Here is a 22,097-nt window from a genome sequence, read left to right on the forward strand (position 1 = left end):
GGGGGCAGGAGGGCTGGGTTGCTCTCGGGTGTAGTGGGGAGAGATCCTGGGATGTGGAGAGGCCGGGTCCCCACGCGATCGAACGAGTCGGAACCACGAGGAGGGAGGAAGGAGGAGCCACGAAGAGGAGGAGCTACGAAGAGGAGGAGCCACGAGCAGAGGGGAGGAGCCACGAAGAGGGAGGAGGAGCCACGAAGAGGGAGGAGGAGCCACGAGGGGGAGGAGCCACGAAGAGGGAGGAGGAGCCACGAAGAGGGAGGAGGAGCCACGAGGAGGAGGAGCCACGAAGAGGAGGAAGGAGGAGCCACGAAGAGAAAGGAGGAGCCACGAAGAGGGAGGAGGAGCCACGAAGAGGGAGGAGGAGCCACGAGGAGGAGGAGCCACGAAGAGGAGGAAGGAGGAGCCACGAAGAGGGAGGAGGAGCCACGAAGAGGGAGGAGCCACGAGGAGGAGGAGCCACGAAGAGGAGGAAGGAGGAGCCACGAAGAGGAAGGAGGAGCCACGAAGAGGAGGAGCCACGAAGAGGGAGGAGGAGCCACGAAGAGGGAGGAGGAGCCACGAAGAGGGAGGAGGAGCCACGAGGAGGAGGAGCCACGAAGAGGAGGGAGGAGGAGCCACGAAGAGGGAGGAGGAGCCACGAGGAGGAGGAGCCACGAAGAGGGAGGAGGAGCCACGAAGAGGGAGGAGGAGCCACGAAGAGGGAGGAGGAGCCACGAAGAGGGAGGAGGAGCCACGAAGAGGAGGGAGGAGGAGCCACGAAGAGGAGGGAGGAGGAGCCACGAGCAGGAGGGAGGAGGAGCCACGAAGAGGGAGGAGGAGCCACGAAGAGGGAGGAGGAGCCACGAAGAGGGAGGAGGAGCCACGAGGAGGAGGGAGGAGGAGCCACGAAGAGGGAGGAGGAGCCACGAGGAGGAGGGAGGAGGAGCCACGAAGAGGGAGGAGGAGCCACGAGGAGGAGGAGCCACGAAGAGGGAGGAGGAGCCACGAGGAGGAGGGAGGAGGAGCCACGAAGAGGGAGGAGGAGCCACGAGGAGGAGGAGCCACGAAGAGGGAGGAGGAGCCACGAAGAGGGAGGAGGAGCCACGAAGAGGGAGGAGGAGGAGCCACGAAGAGGGAGGAGGAGCCACGAGGAGGAGGAGCCACGAAGAGCGAGGAGGAGGAGCCACGTGGAGGAGGAGGAGCCACAAGGAGGAGGAGCCACGTGGAGGAGGAGCCACCGATGAGGAACGAAGAGCCACAAGGAGGGAGGAGCCACAAGCAGGAGGAGGAGCCACCGATGAGGAACGAAGAGCCACAAGGAGGGAGGAGCCACAAGCAAAGAGGAGGAGCCACGTAGAGGAGGAGCCACGAAGAGCTAGGGGGAGGAACCACAAGGGGGAGCCACGAGCAGGAGCGAAGAGGAGCCACGAAGAGCAAGGGGGAGGAGCCACAAGGAGGAGGAGCCACAAGGAGGAGGAGCCACGAGTGGGCAGAGTGGAGGATTGTCCTTCCAGGGAGTAGGAGTGGTGCCACTGAGACCACTGGCCAAGGCCTCAAAGCCACACAGAGACAAAGGGGGCGTCCATAAATGACGTCACGCACCTAGGGGGGGAGTCAGATATTTGTGACGATGTGTGACGAGGGGGGGGGGGTGAGGAATGTGACGTCACATCAAAATGCGCAACTTTAAATAAATATAGACAACACGTTCTACTTAATTAAATCGACTTTTTAATAAATGTTTTCTCCTACGACATCAGAGTGCAGCGCCACATTAAATACGCACTACAATGACAATACATTTCGATTTAAAGCTTTCGTGACTGCAGGGATTCATCTTCTTGGTTCTTTCGGTAAAGTCACGTAGAAGGGAAATAATAAAATAATAAAATAATTTTCACGACGTTTCGGCCACAACATAAGCAGCCGTCCTCAGGTGAAGACCAGGTCTGTCGAGGCGACAGCGTCTAGGGGGGGGGGCAGAGCTTTGTGAAGTCATATTTAAGGTGGGGGGGGGTCTGACTTTTTGTGACGTCGTGTTACGAATGTGGGGGGGGGGGGGGGCGGTCACAAATCGTTCAAAATCGCGTGACGTCATTTAGGTACGGCCCTTTACTCTACACCCAGAATTTCCGCCTCCCCCCCTCCCTATTGCTCGTCGTTTCGCAAACACCCCGTCGCTTTTATTAAATCCTTTATATTAAGTTCACTTGCTTGCTTGCTTAGGACCGTGCAAATCTTTCGGTCGTTTTTTAACCCACTTCCCGTGATCCAATCGAGCTGACATTTTCCAACACAGACTCGTTGTGCGTGACAATTAATGTTCGTGAATTTTTTTTCTCCAAAATTTTACACTGTTTAGGACAAAAATATTATATTTAATTACCAATTGCTTAATGGTGCAATGCAATCATCTGACCCATAGGTGGCAGCCATCTCAAGCCAGAGGACGAGAAGACTCTAGCCGCCACGCATATAAAGGATTTATAGTGAAAAACTTTGTTTTATGGGTTATGCTTATTACCGATATCGCCACCCGATTTGAATCGCCTCCCCTCGCCCATCTCTCAGCCTTCGCCACCACCACTTAACCACAACTGCTACCCCCCCTTCCCCCCCCGAACATCGCTTCGATATACGTCGCAACCTTTCAGGAACGCATCCCCCGACGTAAAATGGGTTTTGGCGAATGGGCAGGGCGTAGAAGTGGATTGTATACCGTTGTTCTGTCCCACACACAGCCTGTGGTCACCGATGCGAGCAGGAGCTGTTCCCTGCCCTGTTGAACATCCCACACTGGGCGAAGACCCCTGGGGCCGGCCCAGGACGCGTTGGTTGGGACCACGTCGCTCGGCTGGCCTGGGAATTCCCCAAGAGCGAGAGTCTTGTAGTGTATGTGTAGTAGTGTACAGTCATGTATAGTGTAGTTGTGAATAGTAATGTATAGTAGTGTATAGGGTAGTAGTGTATAGGGTAGTGTATATTAATGTATAATAGTGTATAGTGTAGTAGTGTATAGTAGTGTATAGTGTAGTAGTGTATAGTGGTGTATATTAATGTATAGTAGTGTAGTAGTGTATATTAATGTATAGTAGTGTATAGTGTATGTGTGTAGTAGTATATAGTAATGTATAGTGTAGTCGTGAATAGTAATGTATAGTAGGGTATAGGGTAGTAGTGTATAGTGTAGTGTATAGTAATGTATAGTGTAGTCGTGAATAGTAATGTATAGTAGTATATAGTGTAGTAGTGTATAGTGTAGTAGTGTATAGTGTAGTGTATAGTAATGTATAGTAGTGTATAGTGTAGTCGTGAATAGTAATGTATAGTAGTATATAGTGTAGTAGTGTATAGTGTAGTAGTGTATAGTGTAGTAGTGCTGAGTCTGTCGCCAGAGAGGTGTGGACCACCACTACTCAACACGCTGCCGCCACAACCCTCACCAGGACAAGCGGATTAACGAACAATATTTGGTGCATTCTGGCTGACTTTTAGCTTCGGGCAAGACCACGTAAAGAAGCATAAACAAAGAACGAAACAACGCTCGACAACGATTCAAACAAACAGTACTTCTTTATTGATTTCACGAGGACTCGACAGTTCTTGACGCTCGTTAAGCAGGTTACGCGGAGAAAGCGTGGGACAGCCATTGGACGACGCGGGTGTGTGTGTGTGTGCTAGAACTTCTACGTGGGTATACTGGGCATGCGCGCGCCTTTGCTGTGCGCCCAAAACGTCGAGCTGCCCCCCCTTACTTCAGCACATCGACCTGGGCCCGGCGATCAACCGCCGCCACCGCCGCCGCGGTGAACTCAGTGCGCGTGCGGGCGGCCACGGCCGGCGCCTCCGCCTCCTCCGCCGCCCTCTTGCGAGGAGCGCGGGTTCCGGATCGTCTCGTCCACCGACAGCACGAGGCACGCAGCCTCCGACGCGGCCGTCAGGGCGTTGATCTTGACGACGGCCGGCTCCCACACGCACGCCAGCATGTTGTCGGCGACGTCCTCCGTCGTCACGTCCACTCCGAACCACAGCCCGCCCTGGGGGTGGTCGCGGAGAGACGCGTGCGCGTGGTTATTTATTATTCTATTTTTATTTTCGGAAGCGATACAAGAGGCGTGAACTACACGCGAGTGTTTGTGTTATCACGCAAATGACAAAACGCATGCGCTTTTTAATGACGCGGAAAGACTTGTATGTTGAACTTCTTTCGCACCGTGCGTAGCCAAGAGACAACAGCCAAAGAGACACCGAGATAAGAGACTCAAAGACAAAGATCCCCCGTGTAGCCTTAACAGACTGTAGGGGCAAGTGCTGTTAGCGAGCACCTATGAAGACCGGAACGGCACACGAGGGGGTGGGTGGCCAGCACCACGCCCGACCGCCTTTGTCTCCCCAGTGGCGATGTTTACACACCGCACCAGGTACTCATTTCAGGCTGAGTCGACCTAGGGGAGGCCCGGGACCGGTTCAGATAATCGTCACTGGTGTTGGCCATGAGCGGGAATCGAACCCGGGTCGCCAGGTTCATAGCAGAGGTCGCAATCGGGTACCCAATACCCGTACCCTACTCGGGTACGGGTACCCGTTTGCGAACCTGGTGCGGCCGGGTACAGGTAGACCGTGAGTCACTGGTGAGTCACCGATTGTCACTCATTTCCCAACGTCTTGTCTCTTCTCACAATTCAAGTTCCTAGAATCAACCCACCCGCGCCTGCAACATGGCTTCATCCCAGAGGTCGCAATCAGGTACCCGATACACGTACCCTACCTGATACCCGTACCCGGCCGGGTATCGGGTACGGGTACCCGTTTGCGACCCTGGTGCAGCCGGGTACGGGTACGGGTAAGGAATCAAAACCCGTTTGCGACCTCTGGTTCATAGCGCGGCGCGCTAACCGCTCCCCAGAGACACGCACACAGACACAGGGACAACAGTCGGAGAGACACTGAGATAAGAGTAACAGAGTTGGGAGACGCAGACAACACACACACTCAAGACACGGCCGAGCAAAGCCAACGATGAGGACTGCGAGTAACACCAAAAGAGGGGGGGAGCGCACGCACGCACGTACCTGGGCGTGCTTGGCCCGCAGTTTGTTGAGAACGTTTGTAGCGTCGAAGCCGGCGTTGTCGCACAGCTGGCGCGGAATCACTTCGAGGGCGCGGGCGTACGCGCCGAGCAGCAGCTGTTCCTTGCCGGGTATGGTGCGGGACACGTCCCGCAGGTAACGGGAGACCTCCATCTCCACCGCGCCACCGCCGCCCACCACTGAGTCGTTCTACACGTAGGCAGGCACGCACGCACGACAACAAGGTTTTTTGTTGTTGTAGCAGTAATTCGATGAACACGATGAACATATATTTTTTATTAATTTTGATGTTTTACCTACGTGACTTTACCGAAAACACCTAAGAATATGATTCCTTGCAGTCACGAAAGCTTCAAGTCTAGAATTAATATTTTCTGCCACCCTCCCCCACCTCCCCGGGACAACCGGGCTATGCCGAGGCCCGCGCCGAGCCAGTACTAACGTGCCAAAGGAATCTGAAAGGGCGGGTCGGCCCCTTCAGAAAGCAAAACGTTGCTCACCGATGGTTATGTTTGGTTTGCGAAAGGGGATACACGTTGGGGCGCGAGGAATTGCAATCGCTTCCACGTACGTATGTTGGAACTTCTTTCAGCGTACATAGTCACCCGCGCTAATCGGAGGTGCGCGGGGAAGGTCAAAAAAACTAAACATAAAAAAGCAGATCTAAAGAAATGACTTTCAATCTCGTGTGTGAACATCTTAAAACACCTCCTGTTAAATTGCCAGAAAGGGTAAAACCTATTCTCATTTTTCATAATTTTTAGCACTGGTACTCAAATATAGATTGAGTGCAGGGACTGAACTTTCAGAGATACGGACAAAACCTGCTCCGTATGTCCAATTGCCTGTTGAGACTGAGAGTCTTAAGTTCAACTGCCGCGCAATAGATGGTGGCAGTGGCATCTACATCTACTGGAGATTATACAACTTTCAAAGCCGTTCCCCATTTTCAGTGTACACGCCGTACAGCGCGTTTGGAATCGACGGGAGTAGAGTTGGGACTTACGAACAGACCCCTGGAACCCAACTCATTCGTAAGTAGAGGAATCTCTGTATCTCATATAACCCTTTGCTCCGGCACCTTGAGATGCACTGCATGATACCGAGGCGCGGTATGAATATTAAAATGACGACGACGATGATTGTCTGGCTATGCGAGGCACGGAGCGTACCTTGATGGCTCTGCGCACGATCATGATGGCATCATGCAGAGAGCGCTCCGTCTCGTCCATGAACTGCTCAGCTCCTCCGCGCAGGATTATTGTGCAGGTTTTAGCCTGCGGGCAGCCCTTGAAGAAGTTGTACCTTCACACACGAGTGAAAACACACGCGCATATATAGTCTTTTTTGATTTAAAGCTTTCGCGACCTGTCAGGGATTCATCTTCTTGCTTCTTTCGGTAAAGTCACGTAGAAGGGAAATAATAAAATAATAAAAATAAAACATTATAAAATCATTCTCACGACGTTTCGGCCACAACGCAAGCAGCCGTCCTCAGATGAAGAACAAGTCTGTCGGGAAGACAGGTCTGTCGGGAAGACAGCGCTGTCTTCCCGACAGACCTGTCTTCCCGACAGACCTGTCTTCCCGACAGACCTGTTCTTCACCTGAGGACGGCTGCTTGCGTTGTGGCCGAAACGTCGTGAGAATTATTTTATTATGTTTTATTTGTATTATTTCCCTTCTACGTGACTTTACCGAAAGAACCAAGACATATATAGTCTATTCTCCAGTAACGCAGTAGTTGCATTCCTGAAGAACACTGCGTTACGGAAAGATCGCGTTATAATCTATAATAGAGGGGTAATTTACACTCGGCGATAACATACGTGAGATGCGTACGTGGCAATGGGTAGCGTCTAGAAGTATCCAGCAGCATCCCAATGCCTTGTGCGACGCTACGTCGATGCGGCCGTTACGACCGCTTATTCTCACTCGCGCGACGTAGTTCCATTCACTCGATCGCGTTGTATCCATTTCGCATCCGCGTTATAAAAAAAACGTGTTCCCCAACACATTCATCATCGCGTTTTAGCAAATTCACGTCGGGAAAACAACACGCGGCTTTACAGGAGAACGGACTGCACATGGAAATAAACATGCCCACGTACTCGTGGTGAAGGGATGCTGCAGTGTGTCAATAGTTCAGTGTTAATGTCCAACTTTATTGAGGGATTACTACTACTACTACCGTGTGATGTTACCCTGGTGTGGTCTGGGACCGTTCTGTTAACATTTTTGCTGCCCGTGCCAATCTCGATAAACCGAACTTATAGAATGTATTTATATTTAGTGACTTGCTTACCATTTTTGCTATTTTGCACTCCGTGTTTTTGTGCATTGTCTGTTGTTGTAACTTTTCTGACCTGCCCTATACTAGACATCGGTGAAAAAGAGCTTCAAAGATACAGCTTTGTTTGGGTTAGATCGCGTAAATATAAATGTGTCGTTAAACCCGTCACCACCCGACAGGTAAACAGAACATGCCAATTAGTTACTAATACAGCACACTGTGGATTTGCTCTCCAACACACCGGTTTGCTGAACTGTTAACAAATTGGCACGTTCTCTTTAACGACACATCTATATTTACGCGATCTAACCCAAACAAAACTATATTATGGATGACATTGGTCGCGAAAGCCAGCGGCGGACTGACAAGAGGGCCGATCCTGTACTCGCTTGCCGCGCGCGACACGATGCAGCCCGCCGCTGTACGACATCACCACGATGCGATTCCCCCGGACCACGACGAAATGACGCGAGTTACACAGCACGTTCCGCCGTGTCCGTACGCGGTCGAACACCGCGCCACCGTGCCGCCCGTTCCACGCTTCCTCACCTGTCCCCGCCGATCTGCAACTCTTCGAAGAGCTCACATCGTCCCAGAACATCGTCGGTCATGGAACTGACGCTGGTCTGGATTGAGCCGCCACAAGCCTAAGCAAGGAACCAAATAAGTATAACCCGTAAAAACAAAGTTTTTCACTATAAATCCTTTATATGCGTGGCGGCTAGAGTCCTCTCGTCCTCTAGCTTGAGATGGCTGCCACCTATGGGTCAGATGATTGCATTGCACCATTAAGCAATTGGTAATTAAATATAATATTTTTGTCCTAAAAAGTGTAAAATTTTTGAATAAAAATTTCACGACCATTAATTGTCACGCACAACGAGTCTGTGTGGAAAAGGTCAGCTCGATTGGATCACGGGAAGTGGGTTAAAAAACGACCGAAAGATTTGCACGGTCCTAAGTAAGCAAGTGAACTTAATATGAAGGATTTAAAAAAGCACATGGTGGTGACTCGCAGGATGCGCCAAAGCTGAGTATTTAAAAAAAATGCGATGGCTTTAGTTTAACTTTGTGCCATTAATATTACAAACACGTTCACATTCTCAAACACAATGTGACCAAAGCAGATTTTTTTTTACCAGGTTTTCATTTAGAGATGCAAAATGACAATTGGTGAAAACTATCCACATCGAAGCTACATTAAGACGACATATTTCAAAAGAATGGATTATAATAATTACATCTACAATAACAAGGTATTACAGAAAATTGATTGAGGTACTCATTCACAAAACATTCATATGTAAACAAGTTACCGGTACCAAATAATGTTATGGACATCAAAACCTTTTAAGTTTCCAGTGTCCACGATGGCGCAATAAAACACTCAAAAAAAGTTAAAAGCTTGGTTTATGAAAAACAAAAGAATGTTAATAAAATGATAACATTAATCTTTGTGCAATTTGAGAGGTCATTGATATACACATTAGGTAAAACGCATTGTTTACAATCCCGTACCCGTACCCGGCCGCACCAGGTTCGCAAACGTATACCCGTACCCGTACGGTGACCCGTACCCTACCCGATACCCGGCCGGGTACGAGTAGCCGGGTATCGGGTAGGGTACGGGTATCGGGTACCCGATTGCGACCTCTGGGATGAAGCCATGTTGCAGGTGCGGGTGGGTTGATTCTAGGAACTTGAATTGTGAGAAGAAACAAGACGTTGGGAAATGAGTGACATACGGTTACTCACCAGTGACTCACGGCTTACCCGTACCCGACCGCACCAGGGTCGCAAACGGGTACCCGTACCAGGCCGGGTACGGGTAGCCGGGTAACGGGTAGGGGTACGGGTATCGGGTATCCGATTGCGACCTCTGGTGCATCATCATGAATTACCAGATCCCCCGTACAGCCTTAACAAACTACTGGGGCAAGTGCTGTTAGTGAGCAGCACCTATGAAGGCCAGCACAGCTCGCAATCGGGATGGGATTGGTCAGCATCACACCCGGCCGCCTTTGTCTCCCCAGTGACGATGTTGTTTACACATCGCACCAGGTACTCATTTGAGGCTGAGTCGACCTAGGTCTGTGTCTGATAGGATGGGGATGGTTTAGTTTCATTTGTATGTGATTGGGTGATTTTGTTTCCCTTACTTGTACTTTCCACTCCTGTCGTGTTTTTGTACTGTTTGTTGTTGACTACGTTCTTACCCCGTTGCCCTGACTGAACATCTGTGAAAAAGTGCTTTATATATCACTAATCGGATTCCTCCTCCGGTAATAATATTCCGATTCTGTCTAGGCCCAGAACCGGTTCAGACAAACGCACACGGTGGCCGTCCGCGAGCGGTGAATCGAAAACCCGTACTGCCGGGGTACGTGGCGCAGCGCGCGCCAAATCACTTGCACCGAATCGCTTGCGTCACCGCCAACCCCCCCGCCAGCGACGACGCTGCGGTTCGTGTGGCTTGTCAAGGCGAGCGCTCGCGCGTCGACGGGGGCGCCCATACCATCATGGTGCGCTTCAGGTCCTCCTCGACCACGCGGCCGGCGCAGAACATGTCCCTGTCGGCGAAGTACTGCGTGGCGACGTCGCCGATGGGCAGCTTGGAGAGGACGACGCGAGCCCCCGACGCCTCGATCTTCGCCAGCTTGTCGTACAGGATGCCCCACTCGGCGTCCACGATCGCCTGGTAGTCCTGGCGGGCGGACGGACAGACGCGCGGACGCACGGCAATGCGTGTACGTGTGAACGTGTGTTGAACTTCTTTCATGCGGTACGTGGTCAACCGACACTCGGTGAGGCTTTCCTGATGTAAACAAGCGTAAAAGTAACACAAACTCGGGTATATGCCGCCCTAGAATCATCCGAGTATGTACGTATGTTGAACGACTTTCACACCGTACGTCGCCATCCGTGCTTATCGGAGAAGGTGCGGGGTGGGACGACAACTATGGGTCTTCTGTGTGAGTATATGCATCTCTGTGTAAGACGATAGCGCGATATAGTACGGAGAGAAAACAAACTGGTAATTGGGTAGGAGAGGCACAATTATTTCCGGCTATGAGATTTTATCTTGATTTTGGGAGAAAATTGTTCAATTTCCGACGTACGGGTCAAGGATCTACGGAACCCTAACCCTTCCGTAAGCCGGTGGGGGGGGGGGACCGCCTTTACCTGGACGTTGGTGACGCGCACTTCGGCGTTCTCGCGCTCGGCCTTGAGCTCGAGCTCGACGTTGAGCAGCGCGATCTTGGGCTGCGCGTACGTCTTGGGCTGCATCTCGAAGCCGGCGTAGGAGAACGTCTTCTTGAACGCGACGCCGGCCACCAGGTGGGAGTCCTGAAAGGCGCGACGAAACGGTCGATGTTCAAGTGGCATAGGCGGGATACCGTCGTAAATACGAGCACTACTACGACTACGATCGCTGCAGCAACAACTGTTGACCATCCGAAGGCAGGGAGCGGGGGGGAAGCAAAAAGAAAATCGCTGAAAATATCCATTGTAGTTCTGATTTTAATCGCATTCAAAATGAGCACAAGTACCATTTGTGCGTCGGTTATTTTGGTCAAACAAACGGTGCAGAACGCGCGGTCAAAGCGGCGAGGGATTGATGATTGTCGTCATCATCATCACTGCTTGTGTCTCGAAGTTTTGGGCAACCGTTTGATCAACGTGGCCAGTTTTCAAACAGGGCAAGTCCCCAACAGCAGCACTCAACTATTATCCAATATTCGATCATCTTTACGAAGATTATTGTGACCGCCCTCGTCACCCTCCCCCCGTTACACGACAGAGTTCTAAAAATGCATCAAAGCTTGGGGGAACCTTCGTCGGGAAAGCGTTTAAAAGCGAACACCGCGATGCGTATGTGTGTGTACGTGTGCACGCGTGCAGTAGCAGCAGTACCTCGAGACCGCCTCCCTGCACCTTCTTCATGCCGATCATGTTGAGGGGCATGAGCTCATCCAGCATCGACACGGCGTCCACAACCATCGCTGCGAAGAAGTCCTTCTGCTGCGAGACCAGCTTGGAGCTGAGCGCAGTGGCGGCGCACTTCACGAGCAGAGCACGGAGCTCTCTGCGACGAAAGACACACACGAGATCGTCATCACCTTACTCATCATCGTCGTCATCTATGTATGAATGTGTGTGTTGAGCTTCTTTCGCACCGTACGTAGCCAACCGTGCCCATCGGAGGTGCTGGGAGCACAAACTAAACACAAAAAGCAAGTTTTAAAGAAAGTAGTTTCCTAGTTTTGGAGGGAAGGGCATTCCAAATGGCCGCAGAAGCGAATCCAATAGCGGACCATCATCGCAAATGTGTGGAGGTGTTAATCGTTGAGCGTCGTGGTGGCGCACTTCATGAGCAGAGCCCCGAGCTCTCTGCGACGCAAAACACACAGGAGATCCTCGTCGTCATCATCGTTATCGTCATGAATAAATATGTGCGCTCAACTTCTTTCGCACCGTACGTAGCCAACCGTGCTAATCGTAGGAGGTGCGGGTGGACAAACTAAACACAACTTGCAAGTTTTAAAGAAATTAGTTTTCAATCTAAGAGTGCACAGCTACAGTGGCTTCGTAATATTGGAAGGGCGTTCCAGACGGCCGCAGAAACGCATCCGAAAGCGGACCATCATTGCAAACGTGAGGAGGAGCTAATCGCACTAAATTAGAGGTGTTAATCGCAAATCTGATTGGCACGAATGGCTATGTAGAGTCCGAAAGAAGTTCAATATACATGCATACAAACTGACATCGCGAACATCATTATATTGACATTTAATTTTGTATCTTACCGTGCAAAACTATATCGCGGCAACCCTGCTTTATATGGTCCGGTGATAAAATAATTACATTTTCTTAAAGTGTAAATCAAAATCAAACCACGAACCCTTTATCTTCCTTCTTGACCGGCACAGATATTTCTTTGATCTTTTCGATGGCCTGAAAGGTGCAAATGATAAGTTAAGAACCACACACACACGCAACGCAGGCAGGACATTCACGACGATCACTCACGTGAGTGAGAGTGGCGTTTTCCGGAGAAAATTAGATGCATAAGTTCACAGACGCGTTTAGATTTCAATGCCTAATTACTGAACGACTTTTAGAGAAAGCGAGCACCAACATCTTCCCCTCGATTCGACATCTCACGTGTTATCGCGGACTGCGCTTTAACCTACATCATTAATTTTAACGCCATTTTTCCACAACGTGGTGTTCTTTAGGAACGCAACCACCACCGCGTTATAGGGGAACAGACTACTCCGAAGAGCTGTGCTCATAGGTTGGCAATGTAACGTTGTTCGACGCTCCCAAACGCACCAGGCCGGTGGCCTTGCGGAAGGCGCGCGTGATGATCTGCGGGTGCATCCCCTCCTCCACGTACTGCCGCACTTGCTTCAGCAGCTCGGCAGCAAGCAGAGTCACCGACGTGGTGCCGTCGCCCACCTGAGCGGGAAAGCCACGCACGCGCACACGTCCGTCAGCTTGAGACACCGGAGATTGCAACAACACGCTTAGAGCAATGCTCTAAATGTGTATGGTCAAGTCGGTGACCACGTGGTACAGGTTAGAGCAGTGGTCTTCAGTACGAGGGCCGCGGGCCACTGGCGGGCCCCTGGTGGCCTTTAGTGCAGCCCCCCGACAATACACAAAGAGTGAAAATACCCCCCATCATCATCATCATCGTGCTGTCACAAACCCAACAATGGTTTCAAATGTGTGGCGGCCCTCACACTGATGATGTCTTATCGGCGAAAGTGGCCACCCCCCTCTTGAAAATTAATGAACACTGAGTTCGTGATGCAACAATAATTGATTCCCATCGCTCCGATGATTCAGTGTGGACACAGATTAATGCATGGTACTCACAAACTATGAATTTACTCAGCCTCCAGTCAGCCAGATTGGCCAAGTAGTTGTGTGCATGCCGCAGCGCACACACACACACCACACACATCACCTCTGCATCCTGAGAGCGAGCAATGTCCACCAGAGTCTTGCCAGCGGGGTGGACAACCTCCAGAAGCTTCAGGATTGTGGCTCCGTCATTGGAGATGGTGGATTTTCCTGCACAACACACAAGAGACGCCGATGTTATAAGCATTACAAAAAGTTTTACCACTCCCCTGGCATTGATTCAGCAAATCCTTTTTCAGAAGCGACCTGGCCACAAATTATAGCTCAACGAAGCGGCTTATCATGTGGAAATTTAAAGCAGGAAAATGCTCTAAAGGCACGTCGATTCTAAATGTGGAGGGAAAAACCGGACACGGAGAAAAATCCACACGGCCACGGGGAGAGAGACACGCAAACTCCAAATATACAGGTATCAGGGTTAGGGTTGAACTGACAACCTCCTGTATACCAGGCGAGGTAGTTAACCGCCACTGTGGTGCCTGCTCGTGTATAAGTGCAGGGAAGAAATCTGAAAGCATTCTGAATCGTCTACAGAGTTTGGAGATGAGGGATTTGGGAAGATGAGGGAGATACTCTTAGGTTTTTACGGTAAAGTCACTTAGGTAAAAAATTTTAATTAATAAAAGAAAAATAAAACAAATTAAAAAATTCACGACGTTTCGGAAGCAACACAAGCCTCCGTCTTCAGGTAGAACCGTCACAGCCACGACAGCCGTATCAAGTAAAAATGTTTTACCTACGTGACTTTACCGAAAAAACCTAAGAGTATGAATCCTTGCAGTCACGAAAGCTTCAAATCTAAAAGATGAGGGAGATTTGGGGGGGAGGGGTTGGTAGAAGGATAGAGTTGCAATGCATTGCCTCCACGTCCCCTGCTGGAGCCACACCAACGTCCCCCGCACGTGCCCCTGCGTACCGCGATCATCGATGATCAGCTTGTCCATGCCCCGCGGGCCGAGCGTGGTGCGAACCGCATCGGCGACCACCAGGCACGCCGTGATGTTACTCAGCAGCTGCGGAATCCCCTGGGACGTATCCGTGCCCTCCTTCAGCAGAATGATTGGCGTGTTCTGGCATCGTTCACACACACACACGCGCACGGTCATCATTCAAGTTTAAGTTCATTTATTAGGTATAGCCCTGTGAGCCATTCGGCTCTTGAATCGGGTGCAACCGCAACAAACAAAAAACATGAACAAGAAAACATCTTAAAGTGAATATGCGACTAAGTGCAAACAGAAAATCCAAGAAAAGACAGCAAAATATTGCAGAAAAAAACACCGTACACCAACGCTGTGTGCAAAAATTCCAGTGGGATGCAAGTCAAACAACCAACAACAACCACAAGACAACTTAGATTAAGGCCATCAGTCTAACTCTGTACTACAACAAACAAACATGGCAAGTAAGGTTGTTCATCGATTATCAGCCCTGGGTAGGCCTTTACACGCAAGCCATCCACTAGACAAAGCTCTATAGAGGCCGTAAAGGGAGTATTTGGCCTACTCTTTCACTCTGGTCAATCGTCTTGGAAGAGGTGGGAGTACCCACACTTTACTCCACCACACGCGACCTGCCGATTGACAATATGTGGTGCACCCATGTCTACTGCCGAGTGGATAGAGGCTTGGCGGCATGCAAGAAACGTTCCCACTGTTACAACTTCCGCGCCGGGAGATTGAATCGGCGACCTCTGGATTGCTCACCGTGACGATAGCCACACCTTTTCGTAAGCGCCAACAAAACATTTAACCCTTTCACTGCGCTAGAATGAATGCGCTTCGAGAAAGCATCCACTCCTCGCAACATGAGGTCGAGGGGGTCCCGAATGCTTACGATCCACTATGGCCATGGACACATTCATTATGAACGCATGATAAAGACATCTGTAGAAAAAAGAGCTTGATATAGATCAACGGATTCCTCCTCCAGTATTATCCATCTAGTTTTGGTGATCTGTGCCTACCGACTGGCACTCTGTACGCTGTGTGTGTAACGCTGGGTAGGTTTTGGGGGAGCGGTAGTGCAGTGGTTAGCGCGCTGCGCTATGAACCCGGCGACCCGAGTTCGATTCCCGCTCACGGCAAACACCAGTGACGATTATCTGAACCGGTCCTGGGCCTCCCCTAGGTCGATTCAGCCTCAAATGAGTACCTGGTACAGTGTAAAACCATCGCTACTGGGGAGACAAAGGCGATCGGGTGTGGTGCTGGCCACCCACCCCTTCGTGTGTCGTGACGGCCTTCATAGGTGTCAACCCATATGGTTTACCCGTATTCTTGTAGAGGGACATTTAGTTTTCAGGTCCATACGGCGTATAGCCGTTTCAATACGGCCAAAAAACATGTGGTCTATTTGTATTGTGTTCTCCATTGTGATGTGATATTGTAGAATGAACGTTGAGTTTTATAAGGGCACGGGGTGACTAATAAGGTCTGAATTGGTCTAATAAGTTAGGAACTAATAAGGGGTTGACAGGTATGGTAATCAAATGATTTAAATTCCCGATATGCTAATCTAATCATGTTACAATCAATTATATATATCGCTTTGGGCGAAATAATGTACAGAACGAATTCTACCGAACGAGGCTGTACTGGACTGCGATCGGACATTGATTGTATTCACGATTTATATTTATTGATTGTATTCACGATTTATATTCATAGATTGTATTCATGATTTATATATCTTGATTATATTAATGATTTATAACTATATTGTATTCACGATTTATATCCATTGATTGTATTCACGATTTAAATATCTTTATTGCGTTCACGATGTTTGATTGTATTTACGGTTAATATCTCTTGATTGTATTCACGATTTAAATCTCTTGATTGCATTCACGATGTAATATCTATTCACAATTTATCTCTTGATTGCATTCACGATGTAATATCTATTCACAATGTATCTCTTGATTGCATTCACGATATAATATCTATTCCACCTTCTAGAAGCTTCCTCCAGCAGTGGCGTGAGAGAGCAATTGCAGAGCCGCGCCTATTACTGTATAAATAAGTTAATGACTATTCGCCAACGTTACCTTATGAGGCGAATTTGGGTAAAAGCGCTACGTAAATATAAGATAAAAGATAATTCTGCCAAAGATGGTAACGCAGATGAAACGGCACGAGCGAGACATTGATGAATCGATTAATTGGATCGGAACGTGCGCGAACACAAATCGATTACTAATACAACTCTCGCGTATTTTAAAACGCCGCTATCGCTCTCATGCTCGCGGCGTGAACAAAACTTTGAAGAGGGAGGAGGGGTAAAAGACGGAACATGACGAGAATAATTAAAAACCAGCTGCGAACAAAACTAGAATAAAAATAAGCTGGAATCGCGACGAGGGGGGAATCGATTCACGGGGGAAGAATCGATTCGCGTCAACCGTCAAACCTCCCCATTCATCGCGCAGTTCGCCTCAGAATCTCTCAGAATTAAATAAAAAAAACTCGCCGCGTTTCTCTCCCCTCTCGACGTAATGCGAGAGCCAGAGGACGGCGTGAGCGACGTAGCGAACACACAACGCGAACCCACAAACACACACACGAGCAAAGCGCGCCCGTTATAATCCACACAACCAACCGGGCTCTATCCGAGGACCAGGCCTCGGGCTTCACCGCACCTCCAACGCTGCGAGACCTCCCTCGTCTAGAACCCGAGCGCGTCAACGCCGCCTCCCTGCGTGGCGGGGGCCGTGTGAGGGCCCCCCGCGATTCGCGAATGCTTCGCGGGCGCTTGTAGGCCATGCCGGGAGAGGTGGGGGAGCCGAGGCACACACACTCACCATGGCGGCAGGAGACGCGCGCGGCACGAGGAGACGAGAGGCTGGGAGGGGCGGGGCCAGCGGGTAAAGGGGGCGGGGCAAGAGGGGAGGTGGGCGTGGCTAAGGGGAAAGGGGCGTGGCTAAGCTGGGAGTGGGCGTGGCAAGAGGGGATGGGGGCGTGGCTAAACTGGGAGGGATAGGGTCATGGGTGAAGCGGCGAGAACTTAGGGGGAGGGGCCAACTGGGGAGGGGCGTGGTCAGCGGGTAAAGTGGGCGGGGCAAGAGGGGAGGGGCGTGGCTAAACTGGGAGGGGTAGGGTCCATGGGTGAAGCGGCGGGAACATAGGGGGAGGGGCCAACGGGGGAGGGGCGTGGTCAAGGGTAAAGTGGGCGGGGCAAGAGCGGAGGGGGCGTGGCTAAGCTGGAAGGGGGCGGGGCAAGAGGGGATGGGGGCGTGGCTAAACTGGGAGGGGTCGGGTCATGGGCGAAGCGGCGGGGACATAGGGGGAGGGGCTAACTGAGGAGGGGCGTGGTCAGGGGTAAAGGGGCGGGGCATATGGGACGGAGGCGGGGCCATAGAAGAGGGGCAATGGGGGAGGGAGGGGGGCGCTTAAGCGTCACGTGACGAGAGAGAACGGGCCGCGAACGTTCTGGAAGCCCCCCCCCCCGATCCCCACCCCACCCCCCACTGTGACGCAACTTCCGTAAGGAAGCAACCGCCATCTTACTCAGGGGGTTGCCGGTGTCCAGGCGCGTTTCTTTAGCCGCCATCTTACTCAGGGGGCCACGAGTATGTTTTTATTTTGTCACAATCTTTATTTATGATGGAGAAATTCGATGAGCTATGAAGCTCTTTATGTCCAGTAAGGGGCGGATCACAACGTAATAACAACAAACAAAACAACAACAAAAACAGAGTACAAAGTATAGGAAAGGTTATAAAATCACGATTTTTTTTATTTTACTAGGTAAGGCCCACTGAACTTATTAGCTTCTTTAGAAGCGACCTGGCCACGAATGATTGCTCAACGAAGTGGCTTACCATGGATACAGTCCAGTTGTGGTTGACAGCTAATACGTTAGTTAGCAAGGCAGTCCTGGTTGCACAATCGCAAATAACAACACAACACGTTCATCAACAACACTGTGGCATTAAAAGGAAACATAAATGAATGGACGACGCTTCGGCCGATGAACCTTCTTCAAGGCGAAGGATTTTGGTAGATACGATGCAGGGAAGAAGACGCGCATCAGATGCGCTGCTGCTCTAAAGAAGCCCATCAGATGCGCTGCTACAAGGAAGCGCAGACTGAATAAACCTTCGAAACGCGTCAAACTTCGCGACAGGGTCAATTAAGCACCGACAAACAGATTTGCTGATTACATTATCTTTTTTATTTCACACTGCGTTATGACGACCCGGTGCGTTATGCTGCACCGGTGTACCGCCGATACGCCCATTTGTCATTCGACGTCAAAGCGTCTACCACCATTCCAGTGTCAACTCTGTCACGGTGCTTGCATTTAACAAAAACTACACAGGGTGCTGCACAACGTCGGCTGCTTCGAGCCACTCTTTTCCTTCGGCTCTCGGTTCGTCGTCTGGCTGACCCCACCTGCCGGTGGTGTTTCCCGTTCACCCAAAGCCCGCCGATCGGCGCTCGTGGCCGCTCGAAGGTCACCGATGGGACGCGGAGTTGGCTGCTGGTCCACGCTTCCCTCGGACTTTCTTCCCGCGCCCACATCACACGCGGGCGCGTCGCCTTCGCCGGCACCGCTGCCGCCGTTTCCGCCACTGCCACCGCTGCCACCACTGCTACCGCTGCCACCACTGCCACGACCACTGCCAATACTGCCACCGCCACTGCCAATGCTGCCACCGCTGCCACCGCCGCTGCCAACACCGCCACCGCCACTGCCAATGCTGCCACCGCTGTCACCGCCACCGCCAACGCTGCCACCGCTGACACCGCCGCTGATGATGCTGTTGCTTTTAGTGACGTCATTCTCACAGCTCTGAGACGACGCCAATGATGATGATGATGGAGCCTCGTCTTCGGTATGCTGCTCCCAGTCTGGTGCGTCGTTTGTGCCGGATCGAGCAACACCAGGTCGCTTGGAGGCTGACGTGTCAGCTTTGGCTGAGGCATCTTTAGGCATGGGAAGCATCTGTTCGGATCCTCCGGACTGTCAATTCAAGTTCGCACATACATTATCAGTTAGGGCTATCTTGATTAAATCTCAAAAGACAAAGATTCCCCGTATAGCCTTAACATACTGTGCTGTTAGTGAGCAGCGCCTATAAAGGCCGGCACGGCACACGAGGGGGTGGGTGGCCAGCACCACGCCCGGCCGCCTTTTTCTCCTCCGTGGCGATGTTGACACACCGAACTAGGTACTCATTTGAGGCTGAGCCGACTTAGGAGAGGAGGTCCAGGACCGGTTCAGATAATCGTAACTGATGTTGGCCGTGAGCGGATATCCAGTGCAGGCTGAGCAAATTCCCAGTTTGTGAGTAGCAAGTATAAATCCATGTCCACACTGAAGTATCAGAGCGATGGGACTCAATCATTGTTGCATCACTAACTCAGTGTTCTTTATTCATTGTAATCAGGTGTATTTTCTACGACGCCGTTGTTAAATGTCACTTGTGTACGTTTCATATCGCTTACCTCTGCAATAGACGTCTCCTCGTTTTGGCATAATCCTGTACGGGGAAAGAAAAAGAATCGATAAAATACGGACACTTTACGGAACATTAATATCTTACAGCTCTTTGGCGAAGCGCTGCTAGATTGGATGAAGCCCTCTCTGCATTGTGTCGGTCAAAGCGGGTTGTGTGACTGCACTTCATGGCGATCGCCGCAGTTTTGATCAAGAAAAAATTAACCCGTAAAAACAAAGTTTTTCACTATAAATCCTTTATATGCGTGGCATCGGTTTTATTTTATTATTCATTTCTGTTTTTCTTGAGTAAGAGTTTCATTTTTATCACATTGGTATTTTAAATTAAAATGTCAGCTCGATTGGATCACGGGAAGTGGGTTCAAAAACGACCGAAAGATTTGCACGATCGTAAGCGCGCAAGCAAGCAAGCAAGTGAACTTAATATAAAGGATTGTTAAAAAACCCCAGACTGGTGCAGACGTTATAGTTACTACACGCTAGGTCTCGGCAAGGTAAGGTAATTTACCCTTTTTACCGGGTAAAAGGGTAAATAGTAAAGGTGTCGACATGCCAAGCGGTAAGGTAAAGGGTAGGGTAAAGGAAGCGCGAAGTATTACCCGGTAAATATCTTCTTCTTGGTTCTTTCGGTAAAGTCACGTAGAAGGGAAGTAATAAAATAATAAAAATAAAACATAATAAAATTATTCTCACGACGTTTCGGCGACAACGCAAGCAGCCGTCCTCAGGTGAAAACCAGGTCCGTCGAGGCGACAGAGTCTCATTCAGACTCTGTCGCCTCGACAGACCTGGTTTTCTTTTTTATTATTATTTTATTACGTCCCTTCTACGTGACTTTACCGAAAGAACCAAGAAGATGAATCCCTGCAGTCACGAAAGCTTTAAATCAAAAGGTAAATATCTTGTTTACCACTCGCTAAAAGCTCCGTAGCGCAGTCTGTGGCCTCAATTTAAAATTTGAATCATCGAGAGTATTCTATATGGAAAGGCGCTCTACTTAGTATTTACCGTTATAAACCTTTTCATGTGTAGTATCCCAGTAATTTCCCTGTAATCGGGTAAATTGTATGGGTTAAGGGTAAACGGTAGGGCAAAAGGTAGGCTCGTTGTTTTTACCTTTTACCTTACCTTGCCGAGGCCGGCTACATTGTTATAGTTACTACACCCCCATTGTTATTGTTACTACAGACCCATTGTTCTAATTACTACACCCCCATTGTTATAGTTACTACACCCCCATTGTTATAGTTACTACACCCCCATTGTTATTGTTACTACACCCCCATTGTTATTGTTACTACAGACCCATTGTTCTAATTACTACACCCCCATTGTTATAGTTACTACACCCCCATTGTTATTGTTACTACAGACCCATTGTTCTAATTACTACACCCCCATTGTTATAGTTACTACACCCCCATTGTTATTGTTACTACACCCCCATTGTTATTGTTACTACACCCCCATTGTTATAGTTACTACACCCCCATTGTTATAGTTACTACACCCCCATTGTTATTGTTACTACACCCCCATTGTTATTGTTACTACACCCCCATTGTTATTGTTACTACACCCCCATTGTTATTGTTACTACACCCCCATTGTTATTGTTACTACAGACCCATTGTTCTAATTACTACACCCCCATTGTTATAGTTACTACACCCCCATTGTTATTGTTACTACACCCCCATTGTTATTGTTACTACACCCCCATTGTTATAGTTACTACACCCCCATTGTTATAGTTACTACACCCCCATTGTTATTGTTACTACAGACCCATTGTTCTAATTACTACACCCCCATTGTTATTGTTACTACACCCCCATTGTTATTGTTACTACACCCCCATTGTTATTGTTACTACAGACCCATTGTTCTAATTACTACACCCCCATTGTTATAGTTACTACACCCTCATTGTTATTGTTACTACACCCCCATTGTTATTGTTACTACAGACCCATTGTTCTAATTATATATGACGTCACAAAGCTCTGTCCCCCCCCCAAAAAAAATAAAACATCCTTCAAATCGCTGTAAACTATTGTCATTGTAGTGCGTATTTAATGTGGCGCTGCACTCTGATGTTGTAGGAGAAAACATTTATTAAAAAGTCTATTTAATTAAGTAGAACGTGTTGTCTATATTTATTTAAAGTTGCGCATTTTGATGTGACGTCACATTTCTAACCCCCCCCCCCAGGTGTGTGACGTCATTTATGGACGACCCCAAGGAGGGTGCCCTACGCAGACGCAGAGCCTTCTTCGCCTGGCAGTGCAGAGTAGATCCACACCCTCTCAGACCTCAGGGATCCGAGTCAA

At 49.8% G+C, this 22,097-nt stretch overlaps 1 protein-coding gene across 1 annotated transcript; it reads right to left on the reverse strand.

Annotated features, from left to right (window-relative positions):
- Positions 1 to 3,533: 3,533 nt before the first annotated feature.
- On the reverse strand, positions 3,534 to 17,222 carry LOC133357500 (T-complex protein 1 subunit eta-like). Its single transcript, XM_061575463.1, has 12 exons — positions 17,102 to 17,222; positions 14,213 to 14,366; positions 13,340 to 13,446; positions 12,700 to 12,825; positions 12,266 to 12,318; positions 11,278 to 11,449; positions 10,546 to 10,710; positions 9,878 to 10,066; positions 7,912 to 8,009; positions 6,242 to 6,374; positions 5,052 to 5,258; positions 3,534 to 4,016 (listed from the first exon to the last, which is right to left on the reverse strand). The coding sequence occupies exons 1-12, from the start codon at positions 17,102 to 17,104 to the stop codon at positions 3,792 to 3,794; spliced, it is 1,632 nt and encodes a 543-aa protein (XP_061431447.1). The 5' UTR covers positions 17,105 to 17,222; the 3' UTR covers positions 3,534 to 3,791.
- Between the last annotated feature and the right edge of the window lie 4,875 nt (positions 17,223 to 22,097).

The sequence above is a fragment of the Lethenteron reissneri genome, chromosome 58 (assembly GCF_015708825.2).
Source record: "Lethenteron reissneri isolate LAM-NWPU_2019-01 chromosome 58, ASM1570882v1, whole genome shotgun sequence".
In the NCBI taxonomy this organism is placed as follows: domain Eukaryota; kingdom Metazoa; phylum Chordata; class Hyperoartia; order Petromyzontiformes; family Petromyzontidae; genus Lethenteron; species Lethenteron reissneri.